General features: G+C 38.9%; 1 protein-coding gene across 1 annotated transcript in view; it reads left to right on the forward strand.

Annotated features, from left to right (window-relative positions):
- LOC117298289 (peripheral plasma membrane protein CASK-like) overlaps positions 1 to 24344 on the forward strand; it is a 127885-nt gene that overhangs the window by 6559 nt on the left and 96982 nt on the right. Inside the window, exon 3 of the mRNA XM_033781443.1 lies at positions 10983 to 11095. Within this exon, the coding sequence (XP_033637334.1) occupies positions 10983 to 11095 (113 nt within the window). The remainder of the gene's footprint in view (positions 1 to 10982; positions 11096 to 24344) is intronic.

A 24344-nucleotide genomic window follows, 5' to 3' on the forward strand; every position in this document is an offset into this window, starting at 1 on the left:
GCCAAGATAGTTGCTATCAGGCAGCGTATTCCCATTGTTCGGAGAACAATGTCATATTGTCAACCGTTGTTGTACAATAAGAGTTGAACGAGGTCATCTTTGTAAAACAGCTGGTTGAACCTGTTCCCCATCCCAGCCTATTGTCCAGTTGGTTGGAATTACCATTATAAGCTGATGTCAACAATGCAGTCAATTTAATTTGCATAGGCAGTAATAGTATACGACAGATGCATAGAAATTGCATTGCAAGGGTTTTACGTAGTGAATTGAAAAAGACTGCCATGCCATTTTAAAGTAATTACTTTTTGGAAGAGTAAATTTATTCATTTCCTCTTGTTCTTGAAGACACATCATACATTTTCAGGGCTTGAAATTTGTTCTTGAAGGGGCACAGGGAATTTGTCCTCTGGTAAGGGGCGCTTAAAATTGTATTGGAATTTTGCAAAGGTCACCGTTGCAAAAGCAAAGGGCACTACAGTATTTTCTGTGGGTGCCATAATTTCATTATTTTTAGGCTTGCATTGTTGTACAACCAACCTACACTAATGGTTAACTTGCACAATTCAGGCCTGGACCATTGAGAGGGCAAGGGCATTTCCATTGTGTAAAGGGCACTTTCATGGGAAATTCTTATTAGAGTCTTTGAGAAACTTTTGAAGGGGGCACCAAGGACAAGACCAGGGCAACAGAGATCGTGGCCTCTGTTGACTCCGTTTCATTCATTTTTTTTTAAGGGGTGGGGGGTAAAGGTTCTGGACACCTATGGTAAATGTCAAAGACCACTTGGTGTATCTCAACATATGGACAAATTAGCTAACCTGTGAAAATTTGGACTCAATTGGTCGTCGAACTTGGGAGAGAGTAATGTAAGAAAAAACACCCTTGTCGCACAGGTTTTGTGCTTTCAGATGCCTTGAATTCACACCTCAGCTAAGGTCTCTTCTTGAAGTAAAATATTTGACTGAGAAATTACTTCTTTGGTCAAAAACTATGTTACTTCAGAGGGAGCCGTTTCTCACAATGTTTTATACCATCAAAGGCTCTCCATTGCTCATTACCAGTAAGTTTTTAGGGTAACAATTATTTTGAGTAATTACCAATAGTGTCCATGCCTTTAAGATTAGCAACAAATATGTATATCTTTTTTTTTAAAGAAGACTTCCTTCTTCCATAACATCCAGAAGCCTGGAAGGGGGGGGGGTGTAGTGATTTAATTTATTTGATAGTCGGTATGGTCAGGATTACAAATAATGTAGATTTTCCTAGCTTATTTTCCTGAGCTCTCAATGGGGGTTTGTGAGTTTGGATGGCATGTCATGTGCATACACCTTGGGTTATGTTCAGCAGTGTTGAGCCAGCCCCTAAATACCATGTCAAAAAACATGTAGGCCTATAGACCATGTGACCTCTGACGTCACACGAAAACCATAACATGATTCGCGCGCATACCACCGGGCAAAACCTTTGTATTTTGGCAGCCAGCTAGAAAGTGTACGCAATCTTACTATGACTACGCAACTCAGTGCCCGGCGAAACATGACGTATATAGTGTTTTGTCAACAGAGGGCGGTTTGAATGTAAACATACATTGTCTATAGATGGCAGGCAAGCTAAGTATCAGAGGAATATATAGGAACAATGTATGACCCATGGACTCTGGAGTCTGTGGTTACTGCTACTGGTAGAATATTGACCCTGCATTTTGTACCTTGGCACAGTTACAGAGATTAGACCATACTTTCCGTTTATGGACTTGAGGTTAAATTCAGTAAGGGTCAAGGTGTATTGTACGCACATGAGGTAGGCTTTAATTTTACAGTAGGTTTGTCATTATCAACTTGACCCGATACATGTACAAACACATGTATAAAATGAAAATAACCCTTTAAAATTAGTTTACAAAGAAATGTTTTTCTTTGTTTTGCTAAATAATGGGACGATTTTCATTGGATGGATGATGTGCTTATTAAAAAACTAAACTTAGAATGGAAATTAGTTAACTCATCCCAAAAACAACACCTTAATAAGCTTTCCCTCATATTTTATTCTGGTCAGATAAAGTGTGACCTCCAGTATAATTTATCAAGCAGTCCTAATTATTTTAATTTTATTTCTCCTTATCATTAAACTATGCACATCCTTGAAACCAGTACCCGAGCCAATTTTTTATGAGCCTGCCAATTAATTCTCTCCACCGGCCCGTCTTGCGAAATCGGCTTAAATAGAAGATTGCTATTAAACCAATCCCGTTGGGTTTTAGTACGGAATGTACTGTATACCGCCGATGTTGTAATGCTACTGCATTGCATTAGAAACTACAGGACTTTAATGGTGATCCGGTCTCATGTATGATGTAGAGCAAGGTGTCTAGAGTAATGAGCATTACATGGATTATACTGCATGGCGACTCCCATTACACTGTGTGCAAATCTGGCTCACCAGAGATTACATGATGGTGAGAAACTGAAAGGGGCCCCCCATGCATTCTAGTCTTGTCTTGTCTTGTCTTGATGGATAAGTGCATCAACACACCCCTTCTTAAAGACACTGGACACTATTGGTAATTGTCAAAGACCAGTCTTCTCACTTCGTATTCTCACCATAATACACTGTATGCATAAAATAACAAACAGTAGTTTGGTTTGGTACAAAAATTATCCTGCAAGTGTTCCTCATCAAAAATATTGTGTACGCGGTCATCGTAGTCATATGTAGATGACTCAAAATTAATCATCCATAGAACAATGTCCACTCTGTGCTACACGGTTGTTAACTGCAATTTCATATCGCTATTGATAAAAAAGGGCAATTACGTATTTACTTTGTGATATATGAAAACTTGAGTTTGCAATTTGAAAACATAAGTTTGAAGAATCCACATATGAATATTTTTCTTCCATAGTGAATCATGTCGTTTTGCCAAATAGGCCTCTGTTGTCCAATATTCCCTGGTCTTGGCCTTGGTGCCCCATCAAAAGTTGCTCATAGACTGAGTAAACTTTTTTCCAATGCAAAGTGCTCTTTCCAATAATGAAAAATGGCCTTGCCCGATTAAAGATGGATTTCTAGGACTGCAAACAATTACTTTGGAGACCACTTCAGATCAATCATTGTCAATGGACCCAAATTCCCAGGAGCTCAAAATATGCAAAAAGCAATTTTCTGAAATCAACTCAAACTGGACTAACGACCTAATTCTGAGCCTGCAATTATTAATATTTTGTTTTGAGAATGTAATACAGTACACCATACGTACATGTTCTGGTACAAAAAGGCAATTACACACTGTACAAAAATGTACGTGTACAGGTTTAATGTGAACTACATGTACGTAAAATGTCAACAATGTTCCCACCAACATTTTTAATCACTTGCTCTAAAAAATGCAGACATACATACACAACATACTCATGTAAATGAATTTATACGATACCGTGTTAAAGGCAGGGTATACAACGTACATGTACATTATGTAGTACTTAAAAGTAGCTACTAAACTATCATGAAATTGTGCCAATGTCTTTGAAAATTACCAAAAAAATATTCCCCTGCCTTTAATTTGAAAACAAAATTGATCTGATCTGATATCAGGCAATGGCATGGAGTGTTGAGCCCATGCTGGTACACACTACAGTCCAGTAATTTATGTATAATACACGTTTTAGTATTACCCGGCCTAAATTATTGACAGGCAAGCACAGTGTACTTGTCATGACTCAGTGGCTAATCAAATAATACAGTGTCCAGTAACACATGGTGTGGAGGCAGGGTGGTATCCATGGCATGGTGCTGAGTGGTCAATCTGTACTGGAAATATTAAGCTTTTAACTGCGATTTTTATTTTTTTTAATATTAACAAATCTCATGCTGTTTAAAACCCTTCACATCAGCACCATGACTGTAGCTGATCCAATCAAACCACTATTTAGTGATAAGGGAATGTGTGTTTGGTAACACGTTGCCTTGGATCAGACGAGTTGGTCTATAAAAAGCGTTTGAAACCGTTTGTTATGAAATGCATATTGGTTAGAAAGATGTTTGAAAAGTAGAATATAATGATCCACACAAGTATCACTCAAAATTGCACGGTTTTCATTTTACGTCGCGAACTAACACGGTCGGCCATTTATGGAAGTCAAATTTGTGTGGATCGTTGTATTCTACTTTTAAAACATCTTTCCAACCACATGCAGTTTATAACAAATGGTTACAAACGCTTTTTTATAGACCAAGTCGTACGATCCAAGGCAACGTGTTCCTTTAACCTACAACGTACATGCACATGTACACACCAGCTTTGGATACAAACGTGCTGAACAAAATCATTCCCAGGACAGGTGTACAAAAAAAACCAGCCAGCCTCATGACATAAAATGTTAAAAAGAGAAGACAAATTATAATAAAAACAGATTTGTTTTGAATTATTGATATTTATATCTTCTAGTACTACATTTAACCATCAGAAGAGACACATAATTTCAAGAAGGTGTTAAAATATTTTTTTGTTTAGTGCAAATGGTGTTTTTTACTTTTGCCTGTCAGTTACAGCTCTACACCTACTGCTGATGAGTTTTGTAATTTGATATTATTAAACTCACAGGGTTGAAATAGGTGTAATTAGAGACTCAAAGAGTCGCGGGTATGAAACAATCTCCGACTACATGTATTAACAAATTTTTACGGCTTTCATAAAATAAAATGTTCAAAGATTAATTCAGCAATTGGTATTCTTCCTATTTTAATAGACTTTTAGGGGCTCCTCTCTGTCACATGCACATTGTATTGAGGTACTTTCATGAGGAAAGTTCAGGACACTACAGCTAAAATAGGGTGTCCAAATTTAAATTTATGGTGTCCAATAGACACCCAGATGGACACCCAGACATGGCTTCAGGCTAATCATGCTAATAGCCCACAAGTTTTTCATGTGGCCACACCACAGGACAACTTGACAAGATGTTCACTAACCCACAGTGGTTTTTCATGTAACTAGACAATGTCTTACCGGTCTGTTTTGTAGTAAGATCATGCCATTGAATCAACCTAAATCCTGACCATCACATGGCAAAAACAGCAGGGTCCTTACTTCCTTACGATGCATTAATCTACATACAATGCCAAACCGGTTTGAATTACTGGTCGGGAGAGCCGGAATATTTGAATTTCCTCACAGTCTGCTTGGAGACAATGACATCAGGTACCCCCTGGTTCATGTGACACTCAGGTGATGTCCGTGATGAATAATGAGAGAGCTATTTGATAGCCCACCTGTGTGTTGTGTCTACATAAATACTCCATTGACTCCTTTTTTAAAGGGAAGGTAAACGCTTGGGAATCATTAATGGCAATAAACACCTTTTCATTGACAAAAAGGTGTTAATTTGTAGTCAAGGATTTGTGCCTGTTCGCTTTGGTGTTATTTTGATTGTGGCAGCTGAATTTTAAAAAGCTACAAGGATTTGTGGGTTCTTATAAACAGCTGCATGTGTACTGTACAGCGAACGATTTCATCTAACACTTTTGCAATAGCAAAATATTTTGACTGAACAAATTTTGTGCACACAGAATGGTAATATTGTGTAGCAAACGATGATTTTTGAATAGTAACTGACTTATTTTGCTTAGCATTTTGGTCTTCTATACGAGGAGATCATTCACCGCTGTATTTCATCAACTTTGACGGTTTTGTAGATGGACAAAATCCTCAGGACGATTGTTCGCGGTGTAGGACAAGTGCGATGTGAACCCCTTACATGTACCGTTATTTTTGAATTACCTATCCTTTTCTTTAAACTGTTGCCCAGGTTGTATACTTAGAAACATTAAAAGGGATGTTATTGGCCCTATGACCAGGGCACTAATGTAAAGCGCATTGATAAGGTTATTGTGAAATGCGCTGAATAAGAGTTGTTATTATTATTATTTAAAACAAAATAAAAACCAACAACACAACAGTCAATTTGAACGCCATTTCACTCCTTTATTACAATAGTCACACTTGCATGCACTTTATAATCAGTGAGCTTTCAGACTAAAGCTTATAAATAATAAATTTTTATAGTTTATTTATGATGAAGCCAATCCATTACTTTAACTCTTTGAAAGCTACTTAGACCGTGGTACATGTTCAGATGCGAGTCCCATAGCACCTCACTATCATGTAGTTTGCTGTCGTCACATAGCGAAGGTGTGTTTATTGGCTCTGCATTGGTCGTCCCAAATCACTCTTGTTGAAATAAAATGTCACGAGTGGAGTTAAAGACACTGGACACAATTGGTAATTACTCAAAATAATGTTAGCATAAAAATTTACTTGGTAACGAGCAATGGAGAGATGTTGATAGTGTAAAACATCGTGAGAAACGGCTCCCTCTGAAGTAATGTAGTTTTTGAGAAAGAAGTAATTTCTCAGTAAAATATTTGAATTGATTTTGAGACCCTCGCCCGTGAGGTCTTTAAATCAAGCATCTGAAAGCACACAACTTTGTGTGACAAGAAGGGTGTTTTTTTTCCTTCCATTATTATGCCTTTGAAGCAATGGACACCTTTGGTAATGGTCAAAGACCAGTCTTCTCACTTTGTGTATCTCAACAAATGCACAAAATAACAAGTATCTGAAAATTTTAACTTAGTTGGTCATCAAAGTTGCAATGAGAATAATGAAAGAAAAAAAACACCCTTGTTGCACAATTATGTGTGCTTTCAGATGCCTAATTTTTTTTATAAAGACCTCAGGCTTGAAGCCTTTAAATTTTTGAGTGAGAAATTACCTCTTTCTTAAAAACTAAAGGAAGTCGTTTCTCATTTTTGTTGGTATACTTTCAACAGCTCTCCATTGCTCGTTACCAAGTAAGTTTGGATGCTAACAGTTATTTTGAGTAAATACCAATCATACTTGTAGTGTCCCATGCCTTTACATTTATGAAAGACAAAGGACAAGATTTACGATGGCTGCAGATAAGGAGCAATGACCTATAAAATGCATGTGATCGTTGTTTTAGATTGTTTTATTAATGTCTGCAGTTAACGGGTTCAAAATCGCCGCATGTTGGTAGTTAAAAAGACAAAGGCCAAAATTAACGAAGGCTAGGCTACATAGAGCAAGGACCTACTATAAACGCGTGTGATCGATGATGAGTGTTCTATAAACGTCTGCAGTCACTTGGTTCAAATCGCAAGTGAAATGTAATGCACACTAGGTCACTTAATACTGGGCCTAAACGGAGTCTTCAATAATAAGTAAATATGACAGCAATTACTGGTGAATGACAGGTTAATACTGGCTGGGTGTAGTGTAGGGTCTGACTACGGCGCAGTATGGGGTCTTTCCTTCAATCACAGCATCCTGGTGGAGCTAGAATTACCCTGGGAAACCGCTTCGCAGTCCAGGGGCCAGATCAGATGACCGAAAAAGAAGGGAAAAAAACGTGTAGTGTAAGAATTATACTAGCCAGGTTTGTACTTGAAACTCTATTGACTGGGTTGAATATTAACCGGTACACAAGTGAATGCTTTACCAGTAGTTAGTTATCTATCTTTGAAATTATTTTTGCCGGAGAGTGTACTTCAGGCTGATTGTTGGGTTGTCCCCAGGTTTTTTAAAAACTGGAGGGCGTTTCACGTATAGTACCCAAATTGTAGGTGTTAGATGGCAATCTCCGCGAATGAAACAAGGTGTTTGGGATGTTTTTTTATTGGTGTTAAAAATTGTATTGTGCATTCTGTGGCATTCTGTATTGTTTTTATCTTGATATTTTGTGTGAATGTGATCTGAAGTAAAAAAAAAAAAAAAAAAAAAGAGTTTGTGTGTCTCAGCCTCATTTGCACGTATCAGCGCGCAATTTGCGCGTTCGGCCTGTAATTTGCGGGTTAAAATAGGCTGTGCATAGTATGGGGAGAGTCCTGCATTATAAGGTTTCAGAGTGTCGTCCCTAGTTAAACAGAATAAAACTGGTCAGGCATACATGTAAGTCTGGTAAATTCTACAAATAGCATCTTCCACTTAAAAGCGTTTGTCTTTTGAAGCCCGATGCATATTCCAGATGCATGACTAAGAAGAATTTTGTTCCGTTTTGTGAGCGGCAATTATTCCAATGACTCAAGTCAATGGGCAAAGTTGACACGCTTGATCGCTTATTACACAGACTGATGGGTGTCTGCCATCCAACACACAATTAATGACTTCCTACATGTACAATAAGTCATTTATATTACTGTTTTTTTTTTCTGGATGAGGCAGTTAATGTGACCCTGTTCTTATTGTGCAGGCTTTATACCTCACGTAGGCAGCAAAGGCGATTGCCTCCATGCCCCCTGGTCATTGCCTTGGTGTTCTTGAAATGCTACAGTAGAAGTGAAAATGTCCTCATCGGGTGCCCTTTAACCAAGGAGAATATGCCTTGGTGCCTTTTCCCTTTCAAAATCGAAGCTTACATGCCTTGGCCCAATTTCATAGAGCTGCTTAAGCACATCATTTTGCTTTATCAAATAAAGCCTTGCTTAGTAAAATCAGATTACCGGCCAAGACTCCACTCAATTGTTATGCTAAGTGAAGAACAGCTAAATACCAGTCACAAGCAATGTATATGGCATGAAATTTTGGCCAGTAACATGTGTAAAATAGGTGAGCTATTTTCATGCTTAAGCAAATTGAAATTGGCCCCTGTTGTGTACACTACTTTGTTGCAGTCAAAGATGAAACATAGAAGATACATTGACTGCAGAGTTGCTACAATAAGTAATTTATATTCCTTGTTTTATATTTGGACGAGGCAGTTTGTATGATCCTGTTCTCATTGCGTACTGTACGCTACGTGCTGAGATATAGGCCGTGTCCGAATTGGCGGCTACGGCTATGGCTACGACTGTTGCTAAGTGTGCTGCTAAGGACGCTCTATACCTCAACGCATGGTGACGCGGAAATCTAGTCGTAGCCGTAGCTGTAGCCGCTAATTCGGACACGGCCATAGAAACTGACTGTAGAGTTTGTACAATAAGTCATTTATACTTACTTTTTTTTTTTTTTTTTTTGGATAAGGCAATTTGCGTGACCATTCTCTCATACTTTATTCATGTCAAAGATGATAAATTGAAGATGCATAAATATTGAGTGCACAGTTGCAGTTGACCGATTTTCCATGATAACAAGTGTGAGTGCAGTTGTATATAAGATTGGGGTTAATTAAGAAAGAAAAAAAAACCTTGAGTACAAACTGAGCAGGGGTGTACTACAACTCTAAATCACCGATCACAAAACTAAGTCTATTTTTGGGCTCTGAGTATGCAGTGCTTCAACTCGTGCAAGGCTCAAATTTTGGAGGGGAATTCCACAAGACTGCAGGGCAGGGCCTTTTGTTACCCTCTAAATGCTTACCAACAACATAGGGCTTAAATTGAAGGCAGTGGACACTATTGGTAATTACTCAAAATAAGTATTAACATAAAAACTTACTTGGTAACGAACAATAGGGAGAGGTTGATAGTATACATAACACTGTGAGAAATGGCTCCCTCTGAAGTAGCGTAGTTTTCGAGAAAGAAGTCATTTCCCCCGAAAAATCAAGCATCTGAAAGCACACAACTTTGTGTGACAAGGGTGTTTTTTTCTTTCATAGTTAACTCGCAACTTCGACGACCAATTGAGCTCAAATTTTCACAGGTTTGTTCTTTGATGCATATGTTGAGATACACCAAGTGAGAAGACTGGTCTTTGACAATTACCAATAGTGTCCAGTGTCTTTTAGAGGGAAAATCTAAAAAACCTGCAGGGCTGTAAATGTTATACCAACCAAAAGGACCTTTTGGTATGTATAAATGCCAGAATGGTAAGCGACCAGTGGTAGCACAAGCAGAGTCCATCTGAAAAAGACTTTGCTAGTGCTATGCGTCGAAAAATCAGGCAGCTAGCAGTTTTTTAACAGTTTACAAACTTGTCCTTTGTAGAGTGGCAATGTTTGATGGCCAGTCACTTCACAGACCTTCCATTCATACATTCCTGTTAAGGGTTTAACATTCCACAATCGCTTTCTCTTCATCAGTGACTTTGGCTGACAATAAAACTAGGTTACTGTTGAGTATTTGCAACAGTTATTAAGAATACAAAAAGCGGAACGTAGCTTTCAGCTTTCCTGCAGTACATGTGGAGACGCATAAATACTATGCAGAGAGCTGTCAGTGTCTGTTAATGGCATACATTATGGCTGTCATGCATTTATCACGCAATAAAATCAATGACATGACTTGACATGTATGATGATGTGTCAATTCAGTTGCATTAAGTGTAGCAGATGATGCTTTTGCATGGATTAATTCATCTAGTGCTGTTTCATATCCGATGGGAATCAAATGAGAACCAGGCTTGATACGTATGGAGGCAATAGAGGTTAAATGCCTCCTTATTCATTGCCTTTGTGCCCTTATAGTCTTTGCCTTGGTGCCTCTTGATCATTGCAGGCCTTGAAATAACCCACAGCACGCATCCAGCGATTGCTGTGGTGCCCTGTGCTTTGCTGTGGTGCCATTTGCAAGGTTCCAATACAAATTTACATTTTCCTAAGTGCCCCTTACCAGAGGAAAACTGCTGTGCCCCTTCAAGACCTGTCATTGCCTTGGTGCCCCTTGGTCCTTGCCTTGGTGCACCTCTGGGTCCTTGCATTGGTGCCCCTTGGAATTGTCCTGTAGAAATTCAAATTTAGGCTCTTACATATCGGTGCCCCTTTGTTAAAGGAAACGATTGTCCTTGCTCTCAATAGAACAGTGTGTCAGGCTTGGAGTTAAAAAAAAAAAAATTCAGGTGAAATTTCTACTACAGATTTTACTGTAGCAATATGAGGAAGGTACCTGTACTTCAGGGCTTGAATTTAGGGCCAAAAAAAAGAAAGTTGACTGTGGATCAGAAATTTGTTCACAAGATTTAATTATTTTTTTGTAATGTATTTTTAATACCTAATTGTCATGTTTGTTTGTTTGTTCTTTTGTTTCAGAGGGCCATTTAGTGAAGTACGACGATGCATCCACAGAGAGACCAACCAGCAATTCGCTGTCAAGATCGTCGACGTGGCCAAGTTCACATCCAGCCCTGGGCTCAGCACAGAAGGTTCGTACAAAAAAAGCACAACTCTAACACTAAGTCCTGCTGGGCCCAATTTCATAAAGCTGTCAATCAGAAAATGCTGCTTTACAAATTTCTTTGCTTATTAAAAAATTGGTGGGGTGCCACCAGTCACATCGATGTAAACTTGATGGACTTTTGGCTGGTAACCAGTTTCTGCTAAGCACTATTTTGTCAGTGTTAAGCAAGTTATTGTGCTGACAGACTTTATGAAATTGGGCCCTAGTTTTATGACGAGGCTTATCGTAAGCAAAGAATCTGTGCTTACTGAAGCAGAGAATTCTGCACAGGTTATTTTTGCCTGTGCGCGTGCGTACTCCATAATACTGAGCATTCTTGACGTCACTCCATGTTACTAAGTATTCTTTGCTTACACAACTAGCGCAGAAATGCTGCGCTTGCACAGTAAGCAGAGATGGTGATTGTAAGCGCAGAATTCAGCGATAAGCAGAGCCATGAAATTGGGCCCTGCTTCCGTCTTGAAACAAATTGCCTAGACAATCTCCTATAAAGCTTCCCTCATCTCTTGAGTTCAGAACCCTTTTAACCCAAATCACAAAAATTCCTTCTTAAATAAAAACAGAGCGCTTGTAATTGGCATTTTAGATCCTTGAGTTTGAAGTTGGAGCAGATAAATTGCCCCTAGTGTCATGTTACCCCCTGACCCACTTTCCAGTGTACTACTTTGTATTACTTTGTATTATTGTACTGTGCAACATTGTATAACAATGTATTACTTTGTATCTTAATGTATTACACATTCTGTGGAAATGATTCACACATCACCAGTTTTTCCTATTATTTCTGTGTGCATTGTGTTGCCCCCAGAGACTGGCTTGAAATACACTTGTGACAGGCCCATATTGTTTCCTGTGATTGTTTGTGGAGATTTTTCCTGTTGTGGTTGCCAAAACAACAACAGTTGCGGAATCGAATTGCATCCCCTTCAAATTAGTTTCAACAGTTTTGAAGCTGTGTTCTTCAATTTTTTGTATATTTTTAAAAATATTTTTTGATGTGTATTGATGAGTGTTAGGGAACGATTTTGCCCAGGAATTTTGCATAGCAAAATGACTGAACTTGCATGTGACATGTATAGATTTGTGTATTTTGTGCACACTGAATGCCAATATTGATTAGCAAACGGTCATTTTTTAATAGCAACTTGTACATTTTGAATATAATTTTGCTCTGCTATACAAGGGAATTTGTGCACTGGATTAATTTGTTCCTTTCGTTTTCTAGATAAATTTTCTGTCTTCCTGTTCCACTTATCTATTTAATTAACCAGGTCAAAAAAAAACTATTGACTTTGGGATGTCCAATGCAATACAAATCAGCAATTGTTTAGCATGGAAGTTTTTTAAAAAAGGCTTATAAATACACAATTAAAAATTACCCTAAAGAAGTTAGGCATTCTAGGTTCAAAAAGCTAAAAGAAAATAGGCAATGAAAGAATTAAATATTGGCTTGTACATTGCACTTGCATTTTCCTCTCTGCATAATAATAATAATATCATGCAGCGAGTCCTCCCTTTGGTAATTTCATAGCTGTCAATGATAAACTGTCTGGATAGTAAAATTGACACATCTTACAAAGACCTTCATTTGCACATATGGAAGACATGCTCCGAGTGCCCCATCAGGCGTGTAGCATTTTTTTTATCTAGAGAGCATCGGGGATGCTTCTTCCCTCACACAGGGGAAGGAATGTTAGCGTAAACCAAATTCCTACATTGTACTTGATTTATATTTAACGGTGTGTTCTCCATAAAAAGCTCTTGGAGTCAAGCCCCTTAAAGGTAGTGGACACTATTGGTAATTACTCAAAAATAATTGTTGGCATAAAAACTTGCTTGGTAACAAGCAATGGAAAGCTGTTGATAGTATATAAAACATTGTGAGAAACGGCTCCCTCTGAAGTAGCGTAGTGGTAACAAGCAATGGAAAGCTGTTGATAGTATATAAAACATTGTGAGAAACGGCTCCCTCTGAAGTAACGTAGTTTTTGAGAAAGAAGTAATTTTCCACGAATTTGATTTAGAGACCTCAGAATTAGATTTTGAGGTCTTGAAAGCACACTTCTTGTGACAAGGATGTCTTGTGACAAGGATGTTTTTTCTTTCATAGTTATCTCGCAACTTCAATGACCAATTGAGCTCAAATTTTCACAGGTTTGTTATTTTATGCATTATGTTGAGATACACCAAGTGAGAAGACTGGTCTTTGACAATTACCAATAGTGTACAGTGTCTTTTAAAGGAACACGCGTTGCCTTGGATCGGTCGAGTTGGTCTTTGAAAAGCGTTTGTAACTGTTTTTTTATAAAATGCATATATGGGTAGAAAGGTTATTGTAAAAGTAGAATACAATGATCCACATAAACATGCCTCGAAATTGCACGGTTTTCCTTTTACCTCGACGACTAACCCATAAATGGCGACCGTGTTAGTTCGCGCAATTTCGAGGCAAACTTGTGTGGATCATTGTACATCTTTCCAACCATAATGCATTTTAAAACAAAAAAGGGGTTACAAATGCTTTTTATAGACTAACTCGACCGATCCAAGGCAACGTGTTCCTTTAACGGTATGTTCTCAATAGAAAGCTCTATGCGGACTCAAGCCCCCTTCTCTCTCTCTCAACAAAAGGAGACTTTATATCTGGCCTGGAGATTCTTTATATGTAGGTTGACAGTGCTATTTCGGACGGTGCTATTTCAGACAGCGCTAGTCTCAGTCAATGCACTTTCCACAATGTACATGAGTGTGGAGCATTCATGTACTTAAAAAAACTGCATAATTGTGTCTCTATAGTTGAAGCACATTTTCACAGAGTGACGAGGCTGGTTGTGTGTACGCATGTCATTGCCCTCATTACCAGACGCTGAGAAACTTCGTTCCGCTGTTATCTTTACCCGTTTACTTGCCAAGCCCCCCCCCCTCTCCTTTCATTTCATTAAACGTTGCTTTTCCATCGTAGCATGATGGAAGTAATAATCAATGTGCTGTAAGTGAATTATAGGGGGCCAATCAGGCCGGCCCAACCTACACATCTTAGATACGCGAGGGTTCGCTATAATGAAATACTTTAAGATGATACAACGTGCGTGTACTCCTTAAACACTTCAAGATGGAGATGTGACGCCTTAGTGCCTCGGAGGAAGATCCACACAATTAGTTCTCAATCAAATTCATCCCTCGAGAGTCTCATTTAAGGTTCTTTGCAGTCACAACTCTCCTCCAAATTAAATTGCCTGGTTTTTAAAAAAAAGTTTCTTGTATCAGGTTTTTCAGTACGGAATTTATTTTAAATGATTCATTCATCATTTTGTTTATGTTGTTTTTCAGTTTAATTTAAATTCACAGTATACATAGTATGATTCCCAAACTGTGAAAACAAAGTTAGAAATCTTCATTATGATATCGTATTGCAGGCAAGCATTGCTTATCTACCATTTAGATTCTCTACGGATGATATTGAAGGGTCAGACAGTAGGAGGGTTGACTGTACCATGTGTATGCTCTCACCACATGATCATTGTTGCATCCAATTGATGATGACTTTTGGTCTGATAAATACTTTTAAATTATGTTGAGAAACAAAGTAAATTCCATGTGAAAGAAAAGACAAGATCATTTGATTTTGTTTTTACCCTGTATACCCAGTACTTGTCCATATTACTGGGGTGGGATCGAACCCATGACCTTTACAATTCTAGAGCAGTGTCTTACCAACTAGACCGACCACCCGGTAGTTAGAGGCAGTTCAAACCTGATTTATGCAGCGGGTACTGCAACGATTTAATAGATGTTAAGTTTGCATCGAGATGAAAAATCTTAATTTTGGTTTTACCCTTACATCGATGTGTGTACTGTTAGCACTGAGATCAATTTCCTCTTTCCTTGGTGCTTATCTTGGTGTACTGTTTGTCTTGGTGCTTGACTGAATAAAAACAGTAAGGGGCATCTTAAACTGTGTCAGCAATTTTGTTCTCCTTATTTATTGGTATTGAACCGTCTGGTCAAGTAAATACTACACGCCTCATGGTCCTGTGGATTTCCCCCCTCATATTTCAAGGCCTACTAATCAAGTTTTATTATAATGCGCGTTATGCATATAACTTACAATGACAATTTGTATTGGCACCTTGTGTGCAAGTCAACTTCAGCCATGTGTACACAATGTATGTTTTTCTGAAAGTAATGTACCGTGACCTTAATTGTACACTGGGGACGTTGCGTTATGCGTGTATGTGGAGTGCATGTATACAGTAGCGCAGCCTAAATGTCACTGAGTGTGCGGTGTTTTCTTCATGTGGCCAGCACTGCACTTGCTAAATTGCTTTTTGCATGTATACGGATTGAAAGAGCAACAGCATTATGCAGGGAGTAATAGTAATCTAGCATCTGGCCACGGAGTCTTTCTCTCTGTTTGTCTCATTGCTGCCCACAATTTCCTTCCTCTGTGTATAAAGCCAGAAATAACAGCCATCTTTACTTCGATGCAGCGATTGTTGCCCAAGGCTCGGCAGCGTTAATACTGCATTCTTCCAAGGCAGCACTGCCATGCCTTCCCCAGTACCATTGATAACAAACCCCCCTTCTGACCATGGAGCGTTCTTCCTCCATGCTCTGAGATGCTGCTTAGGCCAATCACCCAGCTACTTGGCATATCAGTGGTTACGGGCATTCTTGTCAAGGAACGACTCCTGCACCCAAAACAGGAAGAATATTGTTATTCCCATCTTAAGACGTTTTGATTGTCAGTTTTCTTATCAGTTTTTCAGGGAGAAGGGGGTGATTTCATATTAAAGGACGGTCGGCAAACAAGCGCAATGAGTTGGTTATGTCAACAGGGGGAGGTGGGAAGGGCAGGTTTCAGCTGATTGGAACTTGGTTTGACAATCACTGTACGCGACATATAATCGTTACCCCTCCTCCCGATAAGGGTAAATTATATGGTGTCGTCACATTTGCGTACATCGAGACATGATGTGCTGTTTGCACTCACTCGACAAGAATGACGCAAAATCATTAGAAATGAAGAAATGATGATGGTTTTGTAGTTGTTCATATGTTTGTTCTTCTTGAAAGCACTTGAGAGCAGTGAGAAGATAGTCGTGAGCGAGTTGTGATTCGATATTAAACACACACACTCACACCGGTATGTTTGAAAACACTCTTGCAGTGCCCATTTTTTTTGCCGTTTTGAACCCAAGTTTTTCAAAATTATTTATAAAACACAAAATCGTGTACAATAGATCGTACTGCAGAAGATTATCTGAACAACAACGAACAAATTTTCTCTCCCTGATTATGGAAACTTTGTCCATATTCTGTTGAATCTAATTCTAATTATTCCTAATAGTTGTGCAAAACCTCCCTTATTGCAAGATGTTGGCAGCTCTGCTGCATGAAGTCGCACAAAAGTCTGTGATAAAGGAAAACCTTCTTATTACCTGTCAGCTGGGGTAACACGCTGTCATCGACGGCAGATGATCTTTGCCAAGTCAAGGCTGTCGTGCTATTGAAAAGCAGCACAATAAACCAAAGGTCCTTGCTCTCTGCCATTTACTCCAAGGATTCTCCGTCAGTCAATTGCCAAGAAACTCCTCGTGATTGATATTGATTCTTGCATTAATGCTGCATTTAAATTGGTACGATTGATTAAAAATACACAAATGCGCACCGATTATTTCATAACTGATCAACCTCGTTCCCAGTGGTGTACGATCTCAACGCGCCATTTGATTTAATACTCAGAAAGCCTTGCTCGGTCAACCCCCTGGAAGATAGAAAATGAAAATGCACACCAAATATTTCATAACCAACCTCAATCCCAGTGGTGTATGATCTCGCAGCGCTATTTGTTTTCTATCCAAGAAAGCCTTGCTCGGTCAACCCCCTGGAAGATTGGAAAAGTAAATGTGCACCGATTTATAACTGACCAACCTCGTTCCCAGTAGTGTACATCTCGCCGCGCCAATTCTGTTTTTGCCTAGAATGCCTTTCTCGATCATAACCCCATGGAAGTGTGACTTTGAAGTATCAAAAATATGTTTGATTTTATAAGCAGTCCTAATTGTTTGATATTTTAAATTGGTTCCCGCAGATTACACTGTCAAGAGATGCATCAAGATCAAGTCATAGAGCTTCTGGTCCCCTCTCATGTTTTTTCAAGCTTGTGATATGTCTAACTTTTAGGGTGACAATATCAATGACAAAAATGACCCTATGTTTTGATTTTTCAGTGCTCTTCAGTGCCAACCAATGGCCCATAATTTTTATTTTTTTTCAGTGACAACCAACGACCCTTCGTCTTTATTCGTTTGCCTTTTCAGTGGCAACAAGTGATCCTACTTTTCCCCTTTTCAGCGACAACCCAATGCAACTTTATCTTTACTCAGAAATAAAACTCAACCTTTGCCTTAGGATATTATCATGGTTGATAACCTTTGCTCTGAAGGGTACTCTTGAAAAGATCCCTCAAAATAAACCAACCCCCTCCCCCCATTCCTTGAGGTAATCCCTTCATGCTCGGATGCTGATGTGACAAGGAGGTCTTAAAGGCACTGGACACCTGTGGTATTTGTCAAAGACCAGTATTCTCACTTGGTGTGTCCCATGGAAGTGTCGTGGCTGAGCGGTTAAGAGCACCGAATTCAAACTCTGGTGTTTCTGATCAGCAGAGTGTGGGTTCGAATCCCCAGCCCTGACACTGTGTCCTTGAGCAAGACACTTAACCATTGCTTTGTCCTTGGGATGGGACGTAAAGCCGTTGGTCCCATGTGTTGTGTAACGCATGTAAAAGAACCCAGTGCACTTATCAAAAAGAGAAGGGGTTCGCCCCGGTGTTCCTGGTTGTGGCTGCTTAATGCGCCGTAGCACCTTGTAAACCCTTATAAGGTGCTAAATAATTGGGTCTCAGAATTCATCACTGCAATAACCTATCTTTCTGAAAGTTTGTATATACTCAGCGCCTTGAGTACATTGTTTGGTAGATACGTGCGCTATATAAGACTTCGATATTATATTATATTATATGTATAAAATAAAATTTGAAAAGTTTTGACTGAATTGGTGATCGAAGTTGCAAGAGAATACTGAAAGAAAAAACACCCTTGTTGCACAACTTTGAGTGCTTTCAGATGCCAATAAAAGGCTTCTGGCCTAAAGTATTTTATTGTTTGAGTGAGAAACTGCCACTTTCTCAAGAAACTACATGAATGTTACTTCAGAGGAAGCCGTTTTTCACAATGTTTTATACTATCAACAGCTCTCTCCATTGCTCATTACCAAGTAAGTTTTTATGCTAACAACTATTTTTGAGTAATAACCAATAGTGTCCAGTGCATTTAACCCCTTCGTGCTCTACTGCTAATGTGACAAGAAAGTCTTAATGGTTTAGTGTAGACTTGGCAATTATCTAGGTCAATTTTTATGGTCTTATAAACAGCACCTCTACTGACTTTTCCATGTAGAACCCAGGAACGCTGCATTATTAATAGACTTCAAAGGACCCAGGATTTTAGCCAAGATTTGGTGAAAAGGGTGTCAAAATTTGCTGGAAATTTATACCCAAGGTGTCCAAATGGCTCACCTAAAATATTGTACAAGGCATTTACATGTAAATGACAGATAAAATTGGGTCAAAATTTAAAACAGTGTCCATTTTTTAATACATTACAAAGGACCCAAGATTTATGCCAGGATTTGGTAAAAGGGTGTCCAAATTTGCTGGTAATTGAAAAAACTGGGTGTCAAAATTACTTACTTAAAATAACAGGTTAATGACAAATAAAATAGGGTGTCTAAATTTAAAAACAGGGTGTCTCTGGCAAACACTATGGCACTATAGGAATATCATTACAAGTATAGATTTGAAAAAATGCAATATTTACACTGATATATGTAAAAGAAGATTGATTGTGTCTCTTTGAAAGGACTTGGAACATTTTCTACTTCATCAGTTTATTTGTTTATACCTGTCACTGCTTTCAATTTCTGTGGAGAAAACTGTTTTCAATTTATCGCAAATACCCCATGGTAAAATGCAGTTTACACTTGGCCCCCTTTCACACAGCGCGATGCACATTCCCAGGAGATAAAAACCCTGGGGAATTGCTGGGGAATGTTAACACAACAGCCAACCCATGTTTGTTTATAAATGTCAATTTCATTGACTGTATGTTTGTTTGTTTGTTGAGAAGATCTTCCCATCAAGGGAACTCAGCAAAAGGTAAATTATTTTAGTTCATTGTATGAGGCCTAAAAAAGAGACATTTTTGTTGCAACATTTTTAAACTGATAACTGTGTTAAGTTTCTTTTTTACCCCTTGGTAATATAATAGATTGGCAGGCAAACTGTACAAAAATAACTTAATTGTATACATTCATTCCAAATTTTTACATTAAAATTTCGTTGCAACATTTTTAAAACACACTGTTTGTCAAGTTTTTTTTTTTACGCCTTGGTAATATAATAGTTTGGTAGTTGCAGATCGTACATAAAAGGCGAATTATTTAGTTGTATAAATACATTCATTCTAACTCTTTACTATTGAATTTTTTGGTAAATCTTGTTGAACCTTGTTGTTTGTGTTAAGTGTCTTTTCATCCCATGGTAGTATAATGCCTAATAATCTGGCAGTTGCGATTTCTAATGGCGTCACGCCTATCGGAAGCCTTCAGCCGAACACGCACTGCCATTCAATAACAAGCTGAAACGTGAAGCCAAACGGACTTCCAAGTCACCCAAACGGAATCGGAGAGTTGCTCATATGGAAAATTGACTTTTCATGAAACAGAAAATGCAGCAGCAGCAGTCGTACGGTACTCAGTTTGCGAGTTGAAGAAGGAAGAATACATTAAGGTGTCTTAAAGCCATTGGACCCTTTCGGTTCAGAAAAAGAAAAAAAAAAGTTCACAGATTTACAAATAACTTACAGGGTTTACAGAAGGCAATGGTGAAAGACTTCTCTTGAAATATTATTCCATGAAATGCTTTACTTTTTGAGAAAACAGCAAAACAATATAAATTCTCGTTAACGAGAATTACGGATTTATTTTAAACACATGTCATGACACGGCGAAACGCGCAGATACAAGGATGGGTTTTTCCGTTATTTTCTCCCGACTCCGATGACCGATTGAGCCTAAATTTTCACAGGTTTGTTATTTGATATAGAAGTTGTGATACACAAAGTGTGGGCCTTGGACAACACTGTTTACCGAAAGGGTCCAATGGCTTTAATGTATTGCATTGTATACATTGTAGTGCATTGGGACTGATGGCATGCTCTTTTGAAATGCAATGTAGTTTTTCTGTAGTTAAAGGCAGAGTGTACCTGTGGTTTTTGGAACGTTCCATTGCTTTAAAGGCAGTGGACACTATTGGTAATTACTCAAATAATGATTAGCATAAAACCTTATTTGGTGACGAGTAATGGGGAGAGGTTGATGGTATAAAACATTGTGGGAAACGGCTCCCTCTGAAGTGACATAAGCCGTGTTCGCACTGGATTAATATTTTGGGTAACTTAACCATGACGCTGGGTAACATTCCGACGGGTTAACGTTCCCAGATTCCGGATTTATTTGACTTACCGAGACCGTGGGTAAACTAACCGAGCTGGCTCCCTGCGTAAACTTTGACTGCACTTTTTGGTTTTCGGCTTTGTCATGGAAGAATAAGATTTTCGTGATTATCGAACTATTCAATGTAACAATAATATTGTTAATCCAAACGATTCGATATCAAATTCACCGCTCCTCTTTGTATTTTTACAACTTGGAAAACAACGCCGCCTGCCACCAATGAGGCATGCTCCGACACAGAGGGCCCATTACTCGGCTAGGAATACCTTCTACACTATTTTCTGCATGGCCTGGCTCCGTTGTGTTTGTGTTGTGCATAAAGACATATAGGGACCAATACTCGGCTAGCTTTAGTACACGTGATCTAGCGGTTGTTGACTGCATTTGCCTATTAATGCTGTACAAATCACCGTCATATTGAAACTTTTGATCGCAACTTCTGAACGGGTCATTTCTCGAACTTATAAATCCGTGTACGGGAAAATTATTCCGCGTTTTTCAGCTTACGAGTTGCATTCCTGATTTGTGCTACATTGAATAGTTCGATAATCACGAAAATTGTATTCTTCCATGACAAAACATGTCAGCTTCCTCGGGTCAGGAAGATTTAACCGAGACGTCGCGTCCGCACTGGACTTTCTGGCTCGGTTAAACTGACTCGGTCAATCTTCCTGGGCACTCGGTCAATCTTCCTGGGCACCTTTGGCTCGGTTAAACTAACCGGGCGGCGTGGGTAAGTTACCTGTCAGGAAAACTACCCAGGCTGTTCGCACTGGACTTAAAATGGGTAAGTTACCCATTGGCTCGGTTAGTTTGCCCAAATTAAGTCCAGTGCGAACACGGCTATAGTTTTCAAGAAAGAAGTAATTGTCCACGAATTTGATTTCGAGACCTCAAGTTTAGACTTGAGGTCTCAAAATCAAGCATCTGAAAGCACACAACTTTGTGTAACTAGGATGTTTTTATCTTTCATATCTCGCAACTTCGATGACTAATTGAGCTCAAATTTCAACAGGTTTGTTATTTTATGCATATGTTGAGACACACCAAGTGAGATTACTGGTCTTTTAGAATTACCAATAGTTTACCCAGAGTGTAACCATTACAGCAAGTTGGAAACAGCTACATAAAATTGTTAACCAGTTAACCCCTCCAACCCTAGTTGGTGATGTGTATATCGACTCACTGTCTATAAAATATCCATGCACTTTACGATTTCATACATAAAACTGAAAGCGCTTGATCGAGATTTAATTTTCAATGATGATCCAGGCGGAGTTAGTGTTTATTCATGTCAGTCAAACGCAAACCGTAGACGCAGCTCTCATAATTACCTCGAGTCTTACCGGTCCGTCTAAAATAAAAACCATTCCTACAACCGCGTCTTGACGAATGCAAAGCTGACACATCCAATATTCTAGCTTTAGTATACACACCTGACGTTTCATGGGTCCATGTAGTTACTACATCTTACGATTCACAGTTCCATGTAGGGATATGTAGTGGATTACATTAACTCAAACTGAAACAACAAAGGCTTTCTCTATCGGATGTCCAATAGAGGAAGAGCAATTACTTATCCTCAATAACCCGTATCGCACTGTGGATCTTGCGGGATGGAGTATGTGGAATTTTTACGACTTGTTATATTTGATTATTATCGTCACCTGTCACAGTTCAGTTCCTCTGAATTGCGCTTGAACCATCACTCAAGCATTTCAAGACATTTTGACTCAAAAAATTTAGTTTCTTGTGATGTGATCTAGCTAAATGAGTTGTTTGCGGAAAATAGACGTTTGGTTCCCACTCCTTGTCTTCTATTCTCCCATTCTCCTTTGGCTCCCATAAAAGTTTTTGCACAAGAAAGGAAGGCCGGCTGATGTAAGATTGTTTACGGCTAGACGAGGCATATTTTTCATGCGTCTGGCTATTTATGACGGACATAGTTAATTGAGTTAGTTGAGAGGGTGGTTGGTATCGCATTAAAATAAATACCATCCCAAGAGTCTATAGAGTCATAAGCACCAACCCCTATTCAGTGTCAAGGTGTAAGACTAAAGCCTTCTAGATATCCTGCAAAGGTGAGAGTAGGAGCGTGTGGATTACCCACGAACCCCCCCCCCCCCCCTCCACCACCACCACACTCTAACATTCCCGCACCGGGTAGCATATCATCTAAACTCCACATCGTCTGCAATCTGAGAGGCCCCCGAGACTAGCCGATAGCCTGTTCCATCAAAAAGGACACACGGCTGAAATTTGTTATTAAACGCAGGATGGGTTTAATGAAATCTGCCCTTTCAATTTTTATTTATTGGTCTAGGATGGATTGAGGCATACATGCCACCAGACTGCTGAATACATTGGATCACTTCTCTATCGCTGCTCTGCCGAGAGAGCGATACTCTTTTAAGTTATACTCTTCCACTGAAGGTGTTTGTTGGTGACCTTAATCTTGACCCCGAGCCTTTGTCATAATAGAAATGCTATTTTGTTAGGGTTGGATGTTGTAGAATGTGTGGTGGATGTTTTTACAATACTGTGTAGTCAATGGAGGTTTCTGTCACTTGGGTGTGATGCTACATTTTTCCCTACCACATGCATATATATATGAGGCCTTGGGCTACTTTCTTGTCTAAGGGCAAATTACTCTTTTTGAATTTGAAACTTGGCATCTCAGACCTTTTCATTGAGTATCGAACGGGGAGGAGTGGAGAGAGTAATCTGTGCATTTTACTTTCCTTTAGTAAGTGTTATTAGCCTTTATATAACACCCGAGCAGATCCTTGCCATTTGATTGGAGGATTGTCCGTCACGTGATAGCAAATAAAAGTGCCATTGCACGCTGAGTGACTCACCGTGCTTTTTCGTTCCATCCGAAAAGTACCATTGCACGCTGCCAGCGTGCAATAGTACTTTTCGGATGGAACGAAAAAGCTGAGTAAACACATATCACTGCGTGCGCGTGTCTTTGGTAACGCAGCAGTGTTACTGCAAGGTAGTAAAATTACTTAACATTCGGCTTCTACAATTAAAAATTGTAGACCTACGTTTTGTTTGTTTTGAAAGTTGTATCTTTTAATCAAAATGACAAAGATCTACTTGGATGTTATATAAAACAAATAATGAATGTTTTTCATTCGTGCAATGGTGCGAAATGTTCATTCGTTGAAAGCTGGAATGTTCCATTCAACTCGGCTCCGCCTCGTTGAATAGAACATTCCATCTTTCAACTCATGAACATTCATTATGTGTATAATAATTAAACATGCATGTGTTGGAGCAAACTTCAAACATGTTCTGTTCTGATGTAATAATGGCAGCGATCACAACTAGTTTGTTGGTCAAGTAAAGTACTATTCACTTACTTAAAAAGTACTTTTAGTTTTACACTTTAAAACAAAATTGCTCCTACGGGATTGTATACATTTGGTATTTCAAACCCATTGTTTGTTTTTAATCCTAATCCATACTATCTGTGAAAATGAGGTGGTAGCGTTTTTGAGAAAAACATGCCAAAAATCTGGAGCGATTGTGTCCATACAGGATAGTCTGCAATTAGAATACACTCTCTGAGAAACATTACTGTGGTAAGTAATGCTTCTCAGATTAAAAATACTTTGGGATAAAAACTT

Source organism: Asterias rubens, chromosome 13 (assembly GCF_902459465.1).
Source record: "Asterias rubens chromosome 13, eAstRub1.3, whole genome shotgun sequence".
Taxonomy (NCBI): Eukaryota; Metazoa; Echinodermata; class Asteroidea; order Forcipulatida; family Asteriidae; genus Asterias; species Asterias rubens.